This window comes from Oncorhynchus tshawytscha, linkage group LG23 (genome assembly GCF_018296145.1).
Source record: "Oncorhynchus tshawytscha isolate Ot180627B linkage group LG23, Otsh_v2.0, whole genome shotgun sequence".
Lineage (NCBI taxonomy): Eukaryota > Metazoa > Chordata > Actinopteri > Salmoniformes > Salmonidae > Oncorhynchus > Oncorhynchus tshawytscha.
Genome location: NC_056451.1, coordinates 24302962 through 24315728, shown reverse-complemented (window position 1 = coordinate 24315728; position 12767 = coordinate 24302962). Strand labels below are relative to the sequence as shown.

Below are 12767 nucleotides of genomic sequence, written 5' to 3'. Positions count from 1 at the left end.
TTCTCAATAGCAAGGCTACGCTCACTGAGTCTGTACATAGTCAAAGCTTTCCTTAATTTTGGGTCAGTCACAGTGGTCAGGTATTCTACCGCTGTGTACTCCCTGTTTAGGACCAAATTGCATTCTAGTTTGCTCTGTTTTTTTGTTAATTCTCTCTGTGTTTATCTCTCCATCTCTTTATCTGTCGCTGTCTCTCTCTCTCTGTCTCTCCGTGTATCTCTCCATCTCTTTATCTGTCGCTGTCTCTCTCTCTCTGTCTCTCTGTGTATCTCTCCATCTCTTTATCTGTCGCTGCCTCTCTCTCTCTCTCTCTCTCTGTGTATCTCTCCCTCTCCCTCTCTCTCCATCTCTGTATCTGTCGCTGTCTCTCTCTCTCTGTCTATCTCTCCCTCTCCCTCTCTCTCCATCTCTGTATCTGTCGCTCTCTCTCTCTGTGTATCTCTCCCTCTCCCTCTCTCTCCATCTCTGTATCTGTCGCTCTCTCTCTCTCTGTGTATCTCTCCCTCTCCCTCTCTCTCCATCTCTGTATCTGTCGCTCTCTCTCTCTCTGTGTATCTCTCCCTCTCTCTCTCTCTCCATCTCTGTATCTGTCGCTCTCTCTCTCTCTGTGTATCTCTCCCTCTCTCTCTCTCTCTCTCCATCTCTGTATCTGTCGCTCTCTCTCTCTCTGTGTATCTCTCCCTCTCTCTCCATCTCTGTATCTGTTGCTGTCTCTCTCTCTCTGTGTATCTCTCCCTCTCTCTCCATCTCTGTATCTGTCAATGTCTCTCTCTCTCTGTGTATCTCTCCCTCTCTCTCCATCTCTGTATCTGTCAATGTCTCTCTCTCTCTGTGTATCTCTCCCTCTCTCTCCATCTCTGTATCTGTCGCTGTCTCTCTCTCTCTGTGTATCTCTCCCTCTCTCTCCATCTCTGTATCTGTCGCTGTCTCTCTCTCTCTGTTTATCTCTCCCTCTCTCTCCATCTCTGTATCTGTCGCTGTCTCTCTCTCTCTGTTTATCTCTCCCTCTCTCTCCATCTCTGTATCTGTCGCTGTCTCTCTCTCTCTCTGTTTATCTCTCCCTCTCTCTCCATCTCTGTATCTGTCGCTGTCTCTCTCTCTCTCTGTATCTCTCCCTCTCTCTCCATCTCTGTATCTGTCGCTGTCTCTCTCTCTCTGTGTATCTCTCCCTCTCTCTCCATCTCTGTATCTGTCGCTGTCTCTCTCTCTCTGTGTATCTCTCCCTCTCTCTCCATCTCTGTATCTGTCGCTGTCTCTCTCTCTCTGTGTATCTCTCCCTCTCTCTCCATCTCTGTATCTGTCAATGTCTCTCTCTCTCTGTGTATCTCTCCCTCTCTCTCCATCTCTGTATCTGTCGCTGTCTCTCTCTCTCTGTTTATCTCTCCCTCTCTCTCCATCTCTGTATCTGTCGCTGTCTCTCTCTCTCTGTGTATCTCTCCCTCTCTCTCCATCTCTGTATCTGTCGCTGTCTCTCTCTCTCTGTGTATCTCTCCCTCTCTCTCCATCTCTGTATCTGTCGCTGTCTCTCTCTCTCTGTGTATCTCTCCCTCTCTCTCCATCTCTGTATCTGTCAATGTCTCTCTCTCTCTCCCTCTCCCTCTCTGTCTGTCTCTCTGTGTATGTCTCTGTCTGTCCTCCAGGTGTAAGTTGGCTCAGGAGAATGGCTGGGGGGTGATGGTGAGCCACCGCTCAGGTGAGACAGAGGACACCTTCATTGCTGATCTGGTGGTGGGCCTCTGCACTGGACAACTCAAGGCTGGAGCTCCCTGTCGATCAGAGCGGCTGGCCAAATACAATCAGCTCATGAGGTTGGTACCTTACTCACTGTGTGTGGTTGTTGCTGTGTGAGTATGTCTGTCTGTCTGTCTGTCTGTCTGTCTGTCTGTCTGTCTGTCTGTCTGTCTGTCTGTCTGTCTGTCTGTCTGTCTGTCTGTTCTTCTCTGAATTCTTCTCTGTCGTTCTCTTTCTCTTGTTGTCTTTATCCTCTCTTAGGATTGAGGAGGAGTTAGGGGATCAGGCTCGCTTCGCAGGGCACAACTTCCGGAACCCCGCCGCCCTCTAAGACTCCTCTGGGCTGACAGACACTGTCACAGAATCACAGACATACATTACATCACTGCAGGGCACAGACAGACAGACAGACTGACATAGATGGACAGACACAGATGTACACAGACAGATATACATAAATACCTACAATGAATCCGACAGACGGACGGACGGACGGACGGATAGATAGATAGACAGACAGACAGACAGAAGGTCGGACAGACATATGTTTGGAAGGATAAAGAGACAGACAGACACAGACAGACAGACAGACAGACAGACAGACAGACAGACAGACAGACAGACAGACAGACAGACAGACAGACAGACAGACAGACAGACAGACAGACAGACAGACAGACAGACAGACAGACAGACAGACAGACAGACAGACAGACAGACAGACAGACAGACAGACAGACAGACAGACAGACAGACAGACAGACAGACAGACAGACAGACAGACAGACAGACAGACAGACAGACAGACGCACTGAGAAACACATTCATATGAATTAGCCTTTATATCACTTAAAACACACTGATGTATTGGAGGTTATATGTTTCATCAGATGACGAGTTAGAGGCTGGTGCAGAATGCAGACGGACTGATTGGTTTTAAACAAGACATGAGTGTGTTGCACAAAGCAGTGTTTCTCTCTCAAAACATACATGCACACTCCTCTACCTGTTCCCTCTTCTTTTCCATCCCTCTCTTTTCTCCTCCCCTTTACTTCAAAGCGTTTTCCCATCTCAGTTTCCTCAATTGCCCAACCCTTCCCCTTTCCTCCCCTCCCCTCCTTCCACCTTTCAGTTACCACTTACATCTAAAAGCCTGCAACATAATTGTATGTTACCACTTACATCTTAAAGCTTACCACAGAAACCATCCAATCAATAAAGATATGAACACTTATGATGTAAATATCAGCCACAATTGTGTCTGCGTGTTTTGTATGGGATATTTTATTTTATATCATTAAAATGAAAGCTCTACTTTAGGCTGGTTATAGGCTATATTGGCTACTGGATCTTCTCTGTCACTACTTTCACATGCAAGAGGATGGAAAGGTTAGAACTTTGCAGGTAGAAATTCGGGGAGGCAGGTATCCTAGAGCGTTGAGCCAGTAACCGAAATGTCGCTAGATCGAATCCCCGAGCTGCCAAGGTAAAACATCTGTCATTCTTCCCCTGAACTAAGGCAGTTAACCCACTGTTCCTAGGCCAGTTAACCCACTGTTCCTAGGCCAGTTAACCCACTGTTCCTAGGCCAGTTAACCCACTGTTCCTAGGCCAGTTAACCCACTGTTCCTAGGCCAGTTAACCCACTGTTCCTAGGCCAGTTAACCCACTGTTCCTAGACCAGTTAACCCACCGTTCCTAGGCTGTCATTGAAAATAAAAATGTGTTATTAACTGACTGGTCTAGTTAAATAAAAAATGCATTGGGCTGCCACATTTACCCATTCTTAATTAAATAGATGATTTTGTTCGTATATCTTGCATCCTCCTAAATAAGCCCCTGGCGTGGCTGGCACGTGTAATGCGCACTGTATGCAGTGACAAGCTGCATCATATTAACAATGTATCAGCTGTAGCTACACTGTTATATAAATTGTTGCAGGTATATCAATTGCATGTTCTAAATGTAGCAGCAGAGGGAGCGCGAGACGTGGCCTTTTTATGTGAAGGTAAAAGGCGCGCAAGCGCAGTAGAGCGCTCCTCAACATGGTTACTATGGTTACTACACAATAGGAGACGGGACAGGGCGCTGTGCAAATGGGGAGAAGAAAAAACGAAAGGACAGAGTAGGGAGGTGGTTTGCAGAACCGCTTGACTGATCACACTGTAGCTAGCTCCCCCGACACTGTGCAGAGTAAAAGAGAGAGGTAGACCGGGAGAGAGAGGTGGAAGGAGAAGAACCGGGGTAGGCCTCGGCCTAGGTTTTAGGGGAAAGGGTTATACACTCAAAGAAGAACTCCGTTCTAGGCATGAATAGAATGGATACAAAACTTTGAGACTGCACTATTATCTAGGCTGTAATGGCATTATTCAGTTCGATGCTGTTTGACTACACGTTGGGCTGCATGCTGTAGCCATGTGCCCATCAATACAATGATGGGGAGAAGTTATAGAACAAAGGGAGAGAAGGTAAGATTCTGTAATTTGAGAGTTATTGTGTGTATAAAGGATCCATGCAAAGTAGCCTATAGTGGGCTAATGCACAGTGATCCTACATTGGAGTGGGGGAAGATACAACTGAAAAAGGGACTTCTCTCCTTCCCTCCCCTCTTCTGAGTGTTGGCCCTCTGCGCCTCTTCCTTCTCCCTGCCTCCCTTTCTTCTCGCTCCCCCATTCCTTAAGAATATGCAAATCACGCCCTCCTCTCCCTCTCTTTCTCTCTTCCTCGAAGTGCATCCCTTGCTCGCCCTCAGTAGATTTTGTGACTGTACCGACGGCAAAAAGTGCAAGTCGTCTTGACGGAGGAAGGGGGAGAAAGAGAAGGGGGAGAAGGGGGTGGGGAAGAGGCAAACGTACGCATCAATTCGTACAGTCTTCAGCGGCACCCCGTTTTTTCCTGCAACGATTTGGGAAGGAGAGAGAAATTTCTGCATTATTTGCGGAACCGTTGCAATATGATCCAGCAGCCTCTGTTTATAGGTGCGCGTGCTGCCCCTATGTGTGTATGTCAACGTACAGTATAAACCGAGAGAGACGGTTAAAGAAAGGGAGAGTGAAAGGGGACACGCATCGCTGGATATCATAGGTAAGGAGAAGGGAAAATGGATGCTTATATATTTTTGCTATTCTTGTTGGCCACGTTTGTGTCTTCCCCCCCTTTCTTTGTGCGTTAACAATCATGCGTTATGTGTAATTCATGCCTGGGTAAAATGTGTGTTAGGTTACAACGCACAACAGACGCACTCACATTCCAACGAGAAAAGGCGTCTCGGTGAGTCGGTAAAGAATGCCTTTCGCCATTCTATTCCGAATTATTTTTTCAAGACACGGAGAAAAAAAATAGCACCCTATGGGAGAAACACAACAGGCATAGATAGACACAGGACCCATTCTATTCTGCATTATCAGTGTTAGCCACATCGCCTACATCGCCTGTGTAGTCTATTCCGATGTAGCTCGCTTGTTGTACAGAATAGCAGAGCCGGTCGCATCTGCATGTGTATCAATAACAGTAGCGGGAGAAGAAAGAAAGAGAACCGTTGCGGTGCCTGCTTCTCGATGCCTGCTTCTCGGTGTCTATCGGTGATGTGAGCTGTGTAACTGCATACTTACACGGGCTAAAGACATGCTGCGATGCATCACATATTTCATTTGAATGATTTCATGTGTGTGAGAGCGAGAAACAGTTCATGTGCACCTTTGTGTGTGTCTGTTTGACCATTGCTGTACGTTGTGTGATTATTATAAGCCATGGTAAATGCTGTGTTTCACCATTGCTGTACGTTGTGTGATTATTATAAGCCATGGTAAATGCTGTGTTTCACCATTGCTGTACGTTGTGTGATTATTATAAGCCATGGTAAATGCTGTGTTTCACCATTGCTGTACGTTGTGTGATTATTATAAGCCATGGTAAATGCTGTGTTTCACCATTGCTGTACGTTGTGTGATTATTATAAGCCATGGTAAATGCTGTGTTTGACCATTGCTGTATGTTGTGTGATTATTATAAGCCATGGTAAATGCTGTGTTTGCTTTTAGTGTTGATGGACCACAGCCAGGGACCAGCAAATGAATCCATGAATAGTAGCAGCCAGCCACCTGTGACTAAGATATACAGTGACTGTAAACGGTATCTATGTGTCATTAGGATCCATATCTGCTTTACATTGGGCCCATAGGCCTACACTTCCCAAATATTGATTCCGTAGTACAAGTGATGGCTCAATGTTTATCATTGAGTGTGTGGAATTGTAAATTCTCTAACTACTGCAATATAGTAGACAACAAGTCTATGGGTAAAGTCACTGTAGAGCTATGCACATTGCACGTGTAAAGGAGGTGGTTCTGTGAACCAAGATAGCTTGATGACTGACGAGTAGCCTAGTCTGAGACGTGGACTTGTGTTAGCTCTCCGGGCTAATGCCTAGGCTTTAGCTCAGCAGGATAACAGAGTCTTGTGGCACTTAGTCCAGGTTCAAAGCCAGTCGGTCCCACACACTCACCTGATGTTGAATTCATGCCAACTGACTATACACTATGTGTGTCTGTGTGTGAATCTGTAACTAACAGCTGTAACTGTTTGTATACAGTGTGTGAGTGTATAAATAAGTCAACATATGCAGTATGCACTAATAATTCATATATGTAGTAATGGTTCCACCACACACTGCATCTGTGTGTTTACTGCTCCATGGGTTGAACACAATGACCTCCATTGTCAGTGCTAACTACCTGGCTAAATATATCCCTTTATATCACCCAGTGTGCCACTGTTCTATTTATATCCTCATTCAGTACACATGAGCTTGACTGGGTGAATGGGTGAATGAGTTGGACATGTAAAAACATGTGTCATATTTCATAGTCTACTACCCTAATGAATGAAGGGGTGAATGAGTTGGACCTGTACAACCTGTGACATATTTCATAGTCTACTACCCTAATGAATGAAGGGGTGAATGAGTTGGACCTGTACAACCCATGACATATTTCATAGTCTACTACCCTAATGAATGAAGGGGTGAATGAGTTGGACCTGTACAACCCATGACATATTTCATAGTCTACTACCCTAATGAATGAAGGGGTGAATGAGTTGGACCTGTACAACCCATGACATATTTCATAGTCTACTACCCTAATGAATGAAGGGGTGAATGAGTTGGACCTGTACAACCCATGACATATTTCATAGTCTACTACCCTAATGAATGAAGGGGTGAATGAGTTACACCTGTACAACCCATGACATATTTCATAGTCTACTACCCTAATGAATGAAGGGGTGAATGAGTTGGACCTGTACAACCCATGACATATTTCATAGTCTACTACCCTAATGAATGAAGGGGTGAATGAGTTGGACCTGTACAACCCGTGTCATATTTCATAGTCTACTACCCTAATGAATGAAGGGGTGAATGAGTTGGACCTGTACAACCCATGACATATTTCATAGTCTACTACCCTAATGAATGAAGGGGTGAATGAGTTGGACCTGTACAACCCATGACATATTTCATAGTCTACTACCCTAATGAATGAAGGGGTGAATGAGTTGAACATATATGTTGCATGTCATGGTCAATTACCTGTATCTATTAGAGATGGGGGGAAGATCAGTTACATATTGGGATATTATTTTTGACAATATATTGTATCGCATTGTTTTGACAATATTGCAATATTATTTTCCCATGACTGATCAAAACTCGCTTTCTCATGATCTGTTGTCTGAGCAATATTTTTGGAACATCGAATCGCAATAAAACAACAGTGTCAATGCGCAAAACATAGAATCGTGAAAATCGCAATACACATCGTATCAGCACATAAGTATCATGGTAATATCGTATCGTGAGGTCCCTGGTAATTCCCAGCCCTAGAATCTATGAATGAATGAATTATCAGACTGTTAACCCCATGTAGGTTTGGGTCTGGGGCTGGGCTCCTGTAGGGTAAGTAAGGGGTGGCAGGTAGCCTAGTGGTTCGAGCATTGGACTAGTAACCTAGAAGGTTGCAAGATCAAGTCCCAGAGCTGACAAGGTAAAAATCTGTCCTTCTGCCCCTGAACAAGGCAGTTAACCCACTGTTCCTAGGTTGTCATTGTAAATAAGAATTTGTTCTTAACTGACTTGCCTAGTTAAATAAAGGTGAAATAAATGAGCTAATGTGGTTCTAATAGCCCCGCTGGTTACCTGAGGCTCAGTATCAAATAGAGATGGCTATAACAGTTTAAACTCTTTCTGACCCAGGCTGAACTCAAACACACATCCAATTTCTTTGGGAAGGTTCTGTACAGTATCCAAGTACGAATGTTCATCAGCATAAGGGAATAATCTGTGCACACAATATTTTCTTCCAAATGTGTTTATTGTGATACACGACAGTATCCCTAAATCTGTGTACAGATTACATGTCCTTAAAGGAAAACCACACAAAACTATATTTTGGTATTTTTTTCATAATTCCATTGTTGCAGTATGAATCAAAATGCACCATACCGGCTGTATTTCTGTTTTTGAAAGTTATATATCTTGAAAACTTGATTTCTGACATGCAACATTTTTGGGACTATATCAACAATGGACTAATGAAACAAATACCAAAATATCGTTTTTGAGTGGAGTTTTCCTTTAACTGTGATTCTTCTGAATGAACTGAACTGCGGTGTATTACTCATCAATGCATCCATTCAGTATTGAAGTGTGATATGAGTCAGATATCAGTTTTCCTGTAGCATCGCTGTGTTGAGGATCCTTGACTTGTACATGCACTCAAAGCCATGCCAGGTTAATCAGTCCACCATTGCAATGAATTGCCTATAACGGTAGTTGTAATGTTATTGTTCGATATTGATTATTCAATATTTATCCTTCGACATGTGTACATGATTTGTTATTATGATTGATGGTGCACTGTAACGTGTCCTGTAAAATAATGTGTTGTTTTATTGTTGTTGTATTATTGTATTTGATTTGTATGGGGTTTTCTGATGCTACCTAATTCAATGGGACTGGCCTGGTTAGGTAGACAATTCATCATTGTGGTGTTTTTTTCCAGGTTGTAGAAGCTCAGATGGTGGTGAGGTGATTTTCAGTCCTACAGAGAAAGACAAGGACACCACTTCATTCACTGCTATGGCCTGTGGGGAGGGATGGACATCATAAAGGAGTAACGATGAAAACTCGAACTCACAAAGAATCGGTATGAACTGTTTCAATGGCTTCCTTCATCTCTATCTTGTTCCCCTGTGTAGCTGAGTGTGCATGTGTGGGTCAGATTGCAGATGTGTTTATTGTTAATATGTTGTATTATATTGCACGGAGATGGATTGTGATGTTACATTTGACATCATTTAAGATGAATAAGACTTTTGAAGTTAAGATATTCTGTGTGTGTATTCTGTGTGGACATTGATGTCATAATTATTCCTCTCTCTGTTCTCTTCTCTCCTCCTCGTTCTTGCCACCTTCTACCCTCCCAATTCCTCTTCTCTTCTCTCCTTTCCCTCCTCATTCTCTTCCCTCCCCCACCCATTACTGATCCTCTCTCCTTTCCCTCCTCATTCTCTTCCCTCCCCCCACCCATTACTGATCCTCTCTCCTTTCCCTCCTCATTCTCTTCCCTCCCCACCCATTACTGATCCTCTCTCCTTTCCCTCCTCATTCTCTTCCCTCCCCACCCATTACTGATCCTCTCTCCTTTCCCTCCTCATTCTCTTCCCTCCCCCACCCATTACTGATCCTCTCTCCTTTCCCTCCTCATTCTCTTCCCTCCCCCACCCATTACTGATCCTCTCTCCTTTCCCTCCTCATTCTCTTCCCTCCCCACCCATTACTGATCCTCTCTCCTTTCCCTCCTCATTCTCTTCCCTCCCCCACCCATTACTGATCCTCTCTCCTTTCCCTCCTCATTCTCTTCCCTCCCCACCCATTACTGATCCTCTCTCCTTTCCCTCCCCCACCCATTACTGATCCTCTCTCCCCCCCACCCATTTCCCTCCTCATTCTCTTCCCTCCCCCGCACCCATTACTGATCCTCTCTCCTTTCCCTCCCCCACCCATTACTGATCCTCTCTCCTTTCCCCTCCTCATTCTCTTCCCTCCCCACCCATTACTGATCCTCTCTCCTTTCCCTCCTCATTCTCTTCCCTCCCCACCCATTACTGATCCTCTCTCCTTTCCCTCCCCCACCCATTACTGATCCTCTCTCCTTTCTCCCTCATTCCTGCTCCCTCCATATTTCATTATCCTTCATTCCCCCTTACCCTTCCTGATCCCCTTTCCCCTCCTTTCTGCCCTCTCCATCCCTCACTTTTTATTTCCCCCTCTCCCCTCCTCCTCCTTGGTTTTGTCCTCTACTGTTCTCTTTACTTATTGTTTTGACCCCTTTATGTCCCTCTACCCCCAACCCCCTTGACCTCCCTCTACCCCCTTTACCTCCCTCAACCCCTCTTTACCTCCCTTTATCCCCTTTACCTCCCTCAACCCCCCTTTACCTCCCTCAACCCCCTTTACCTCCCTTTACCCCCTTTACCTCCCTCAACCCCTCTTTACCCACTTCTACCCACTCTACCCCCATTACCCACCTCTACCCCCTTTAATCACCCTCTACCTCCCTCTACCCTCCTTTACCCCCCTCATACCCCATTTCCCCTTCTCTCTCTTCGTTTGTTCCTCCTCTCTCCTTTTCTCCTCCTCCTTCTTGCCCCTTCCACCCCTGGCGGTTCAGATGCCAATGCGCAGTGGGCGGAGGCGGGGGGGAAGCAACGAGGAGAGGAGGGGTAGACGCCCGCATCCCAGCCCTTCTCGTGCAGAACGAAACGACAGGCAGACGGTGAGAACCTATCATGTTTTATGTCTGTTCTTTCCCGTGTTCTCTCTAAGAATCTCTTGTAATGTTGTCCCTCTCTGTCTCTTGTAATAGCAGTCTCTTTCTCCTTATGGCTTTGTTTGTCATGTAGTCTTTCCATCTAGATTTGTCTATAGTAAAGTGTGTGTGTGTGTGAGTGAGAGAAGAGGCTGTCAGTCATTAGATATTGATCTACATGTAAGCCTTAATGAAGCCGTGTGTCTGTATGCCTGTATGAGTGCCTGTATGAGTCATCACCACCATGGTTGCCTTATACATACATTTGTAGTGCCAGAGTGGTGTGTTTTATACTGCTTTACCTGCAGTGTCATATCTTTGAGTTTGTCTTTCTTACTTAAAAAAATTATATACATGGCATATTCTGTATCGTAGCAAAGAGCTGCTGGCGAGGAATTGGCTGTCAGTCGCTTCAATCACAGATCACAAGGCCATGATTCGTCAGAGAGTGAAGGGGAGGAACTTGTGCCTCCACCAAAGAGGCAGAAAGTCCAGGTTAGTGTAACGTGAAGTTGAACTGCACCACTAGGTTGAATTAGGATGTTTTAATGTCAACATTTAATTAATATATACTTTTCTCATATTCACCTTATGTCATCAGGATTCTTCCTCTGTCACCAACCCACCGACTTCAACTCATTCAACTGACAGTACTCCCCCCACTATACCGCCCCCACCCTCGGCTCCCAGACAGTCACGTGACAGTGACAACGAGGATGGTCAATCCCAGGGCAGCAGGAGTTCAGTTGTAGGGAGCTTGGCCAATAGTCTGAGCAGTGGGCGGGACATCGACCAGGACAATCGATCTTCCTCCCCGAGTCTCTCTGCCTCGCCTCCAGCCAGTTTAGACTCTGACTCTGATGGTCCAGACTCACCAAAGCAAGGAGAGGGGGAACGGGAGAAAAGGAAAGAGGGAGGAGTGGGGAAGACAGGAGGAGAGGAAAGGAGAGCAGCCAGAGAGGGGAGAGGGGATGAGTCTTGCGGGGATGGAGAAAGGAAGGATGGAGGAATAGAGGACAGCCCTTCTCTGAAGCTGCCATCCTCCTCCATCTCTTCCTCTGCTCCTGTTCCCTCTCTCCGCGGAGCAGGGGATTCAGCCAATGACAGCAATAGTGTCAGGAAGTCCTATTTCTCACAGGACTCCAAGCTGGTGAGCAAGATGGAGTATGGACCGGCCAGCGCTGACACTGTGCACAGTGGCAATCGAATGAACTCCAAAGCTAAAGCTCAGTGCGTGACCAAGGCAACTGTCGCCGGGGGAGACTATCCCCACGGCAACCCCAACATTCCACACCCCCCTCCACCACCCCTTCCTCCTCCACCAGCGCTGAAACCCTTAGAACTAGGGGGGCAGAACCTGCCCTCAGAAGTCAAGGTAGAGAGAGAGAAAATAGAGAAAGGTGAGAAACTGATGGACAACAAGACGGCTCCTCCCTCTCTGTTACCCCAAACCAGCCCCTTACCCCCCTCCCAGCCCCCGCCCCACCCCCACCACTATAGCCCCACTGGCTGGCAGGGAGGCACCGCAACCGGTTGCCAGGGGAGCTGGGGCTACACCCGTTACTCTGGTAACCACCACACTCACCAGCCGCAGCACCAACCCCCAGTGCAGCAGCAGCAACTGCCATCCGTCTACAACCCCCCTTCCTCCCGTCATTCGTCCTCCTCCCACCCCCCTTACCTCCCCCACCCCCATAAGGAGTACCTCCCCAGGTACGCTTCCGGGGGAGGGGAAAGGGAGAGGGGGGTGGCCGGCGAGAGGGAGAGGGGGGGAGTGAGGGTGGAGTATGGGGGGAGGGAGATAGGTAGGGATTTCTCGGCTGGTAGTGGTAGTAACAGCAGCACTTCTGGTGGGATGGGGGGTCCTAATGGGGTCCAAGGGAGGGAGTTTGGGGGTCAGAACCGGGAGTACCCAGGCCTGGGACCTCAGGGCTCTGGGAGAGACCCCCAATGGGTCCTGGGGGAAGAGAATTTGGACCGGGGGTGTTCAGAGAAAGAGAGAGGGATAGAGAGAGGGAGAGGGAGGGAGAGAGGGATGTAGGAGGAAGGGAGTTTCCTTTACTGAATCGTAATGAGAATCAGAACAGAGAGTTTGGACCCACCGGTGCTGGGGGAGGAAGGGGGCACCCCAGAGACAAAGAGGGGGCGGTGGGGCGAGTTTGG

At 46.7% G+C, this 12767-nt stretch overlaps 2 protein-coding genes across 4 annotated transcripts in view; both read left to right on the top strand.

The window, feature by feature from the left end:
* LOC112237881 (gamma-enolase) overlaps positions 1 to 2364 on the top strand; it is a 17802-nt gene extending 15438 nt beyond the window's left edge. For both annotated transcript variants that reach the window (XM_042305143.1, XM_042305142.1), the window contains exons 10-11: positions 1641 to 1808; positions 1993 to 2364. In XM_042305143.1, coding sequence (XP_042161077.1) covers positions 1641 to 1808; positions 1993 to 2062 — 238 coding nt within the window. In that variant the 3' untranslated portion in view covers positions 2063 to 2364. The remainder of the gene's footprint in view (positions 1 to 1640; positions 1809 to 1992) is intronic.
* Positions 2365 to 3801: 1437 nt separating this feature from the next.
* Positions 3802 to 12765, top strand: LOC121840621 (atrophin-1-like). Of its 2 annotated transcripts, none has more exons than XM_042304972.1 (5): positions 3802 to 4199; positions 8796 to 8939; positions 10467 to 10571; positions 10980 to 11099; positions 11206 to 12765. In XM_042304972.1, the coding sequence occupies exons 2-5, from the start codon at positions 8913 to 8915 to the stop codon at positions 12643 to 12645; spliced, it is 1692 nt and encodes a 563-aa protein (XP_042160906.1). In that variant the 5' UTR covers positions 3802 to 4199; positions 8796 to 8912; the 3' UTR covers positions 12646 to 12765. The 2 variants fall into 2 exon arrangements, with proteins under 2 accessions (XP_042160906.1, XP_042160905.1); XM_042304971.1 differs by lacking the exon at positions 3802 to 4199 and adding an exon at positions 4551 to 4815.
* The last annotated feature ends 2 nt before the right edge of the window (positions 12766 to 12767 follow it).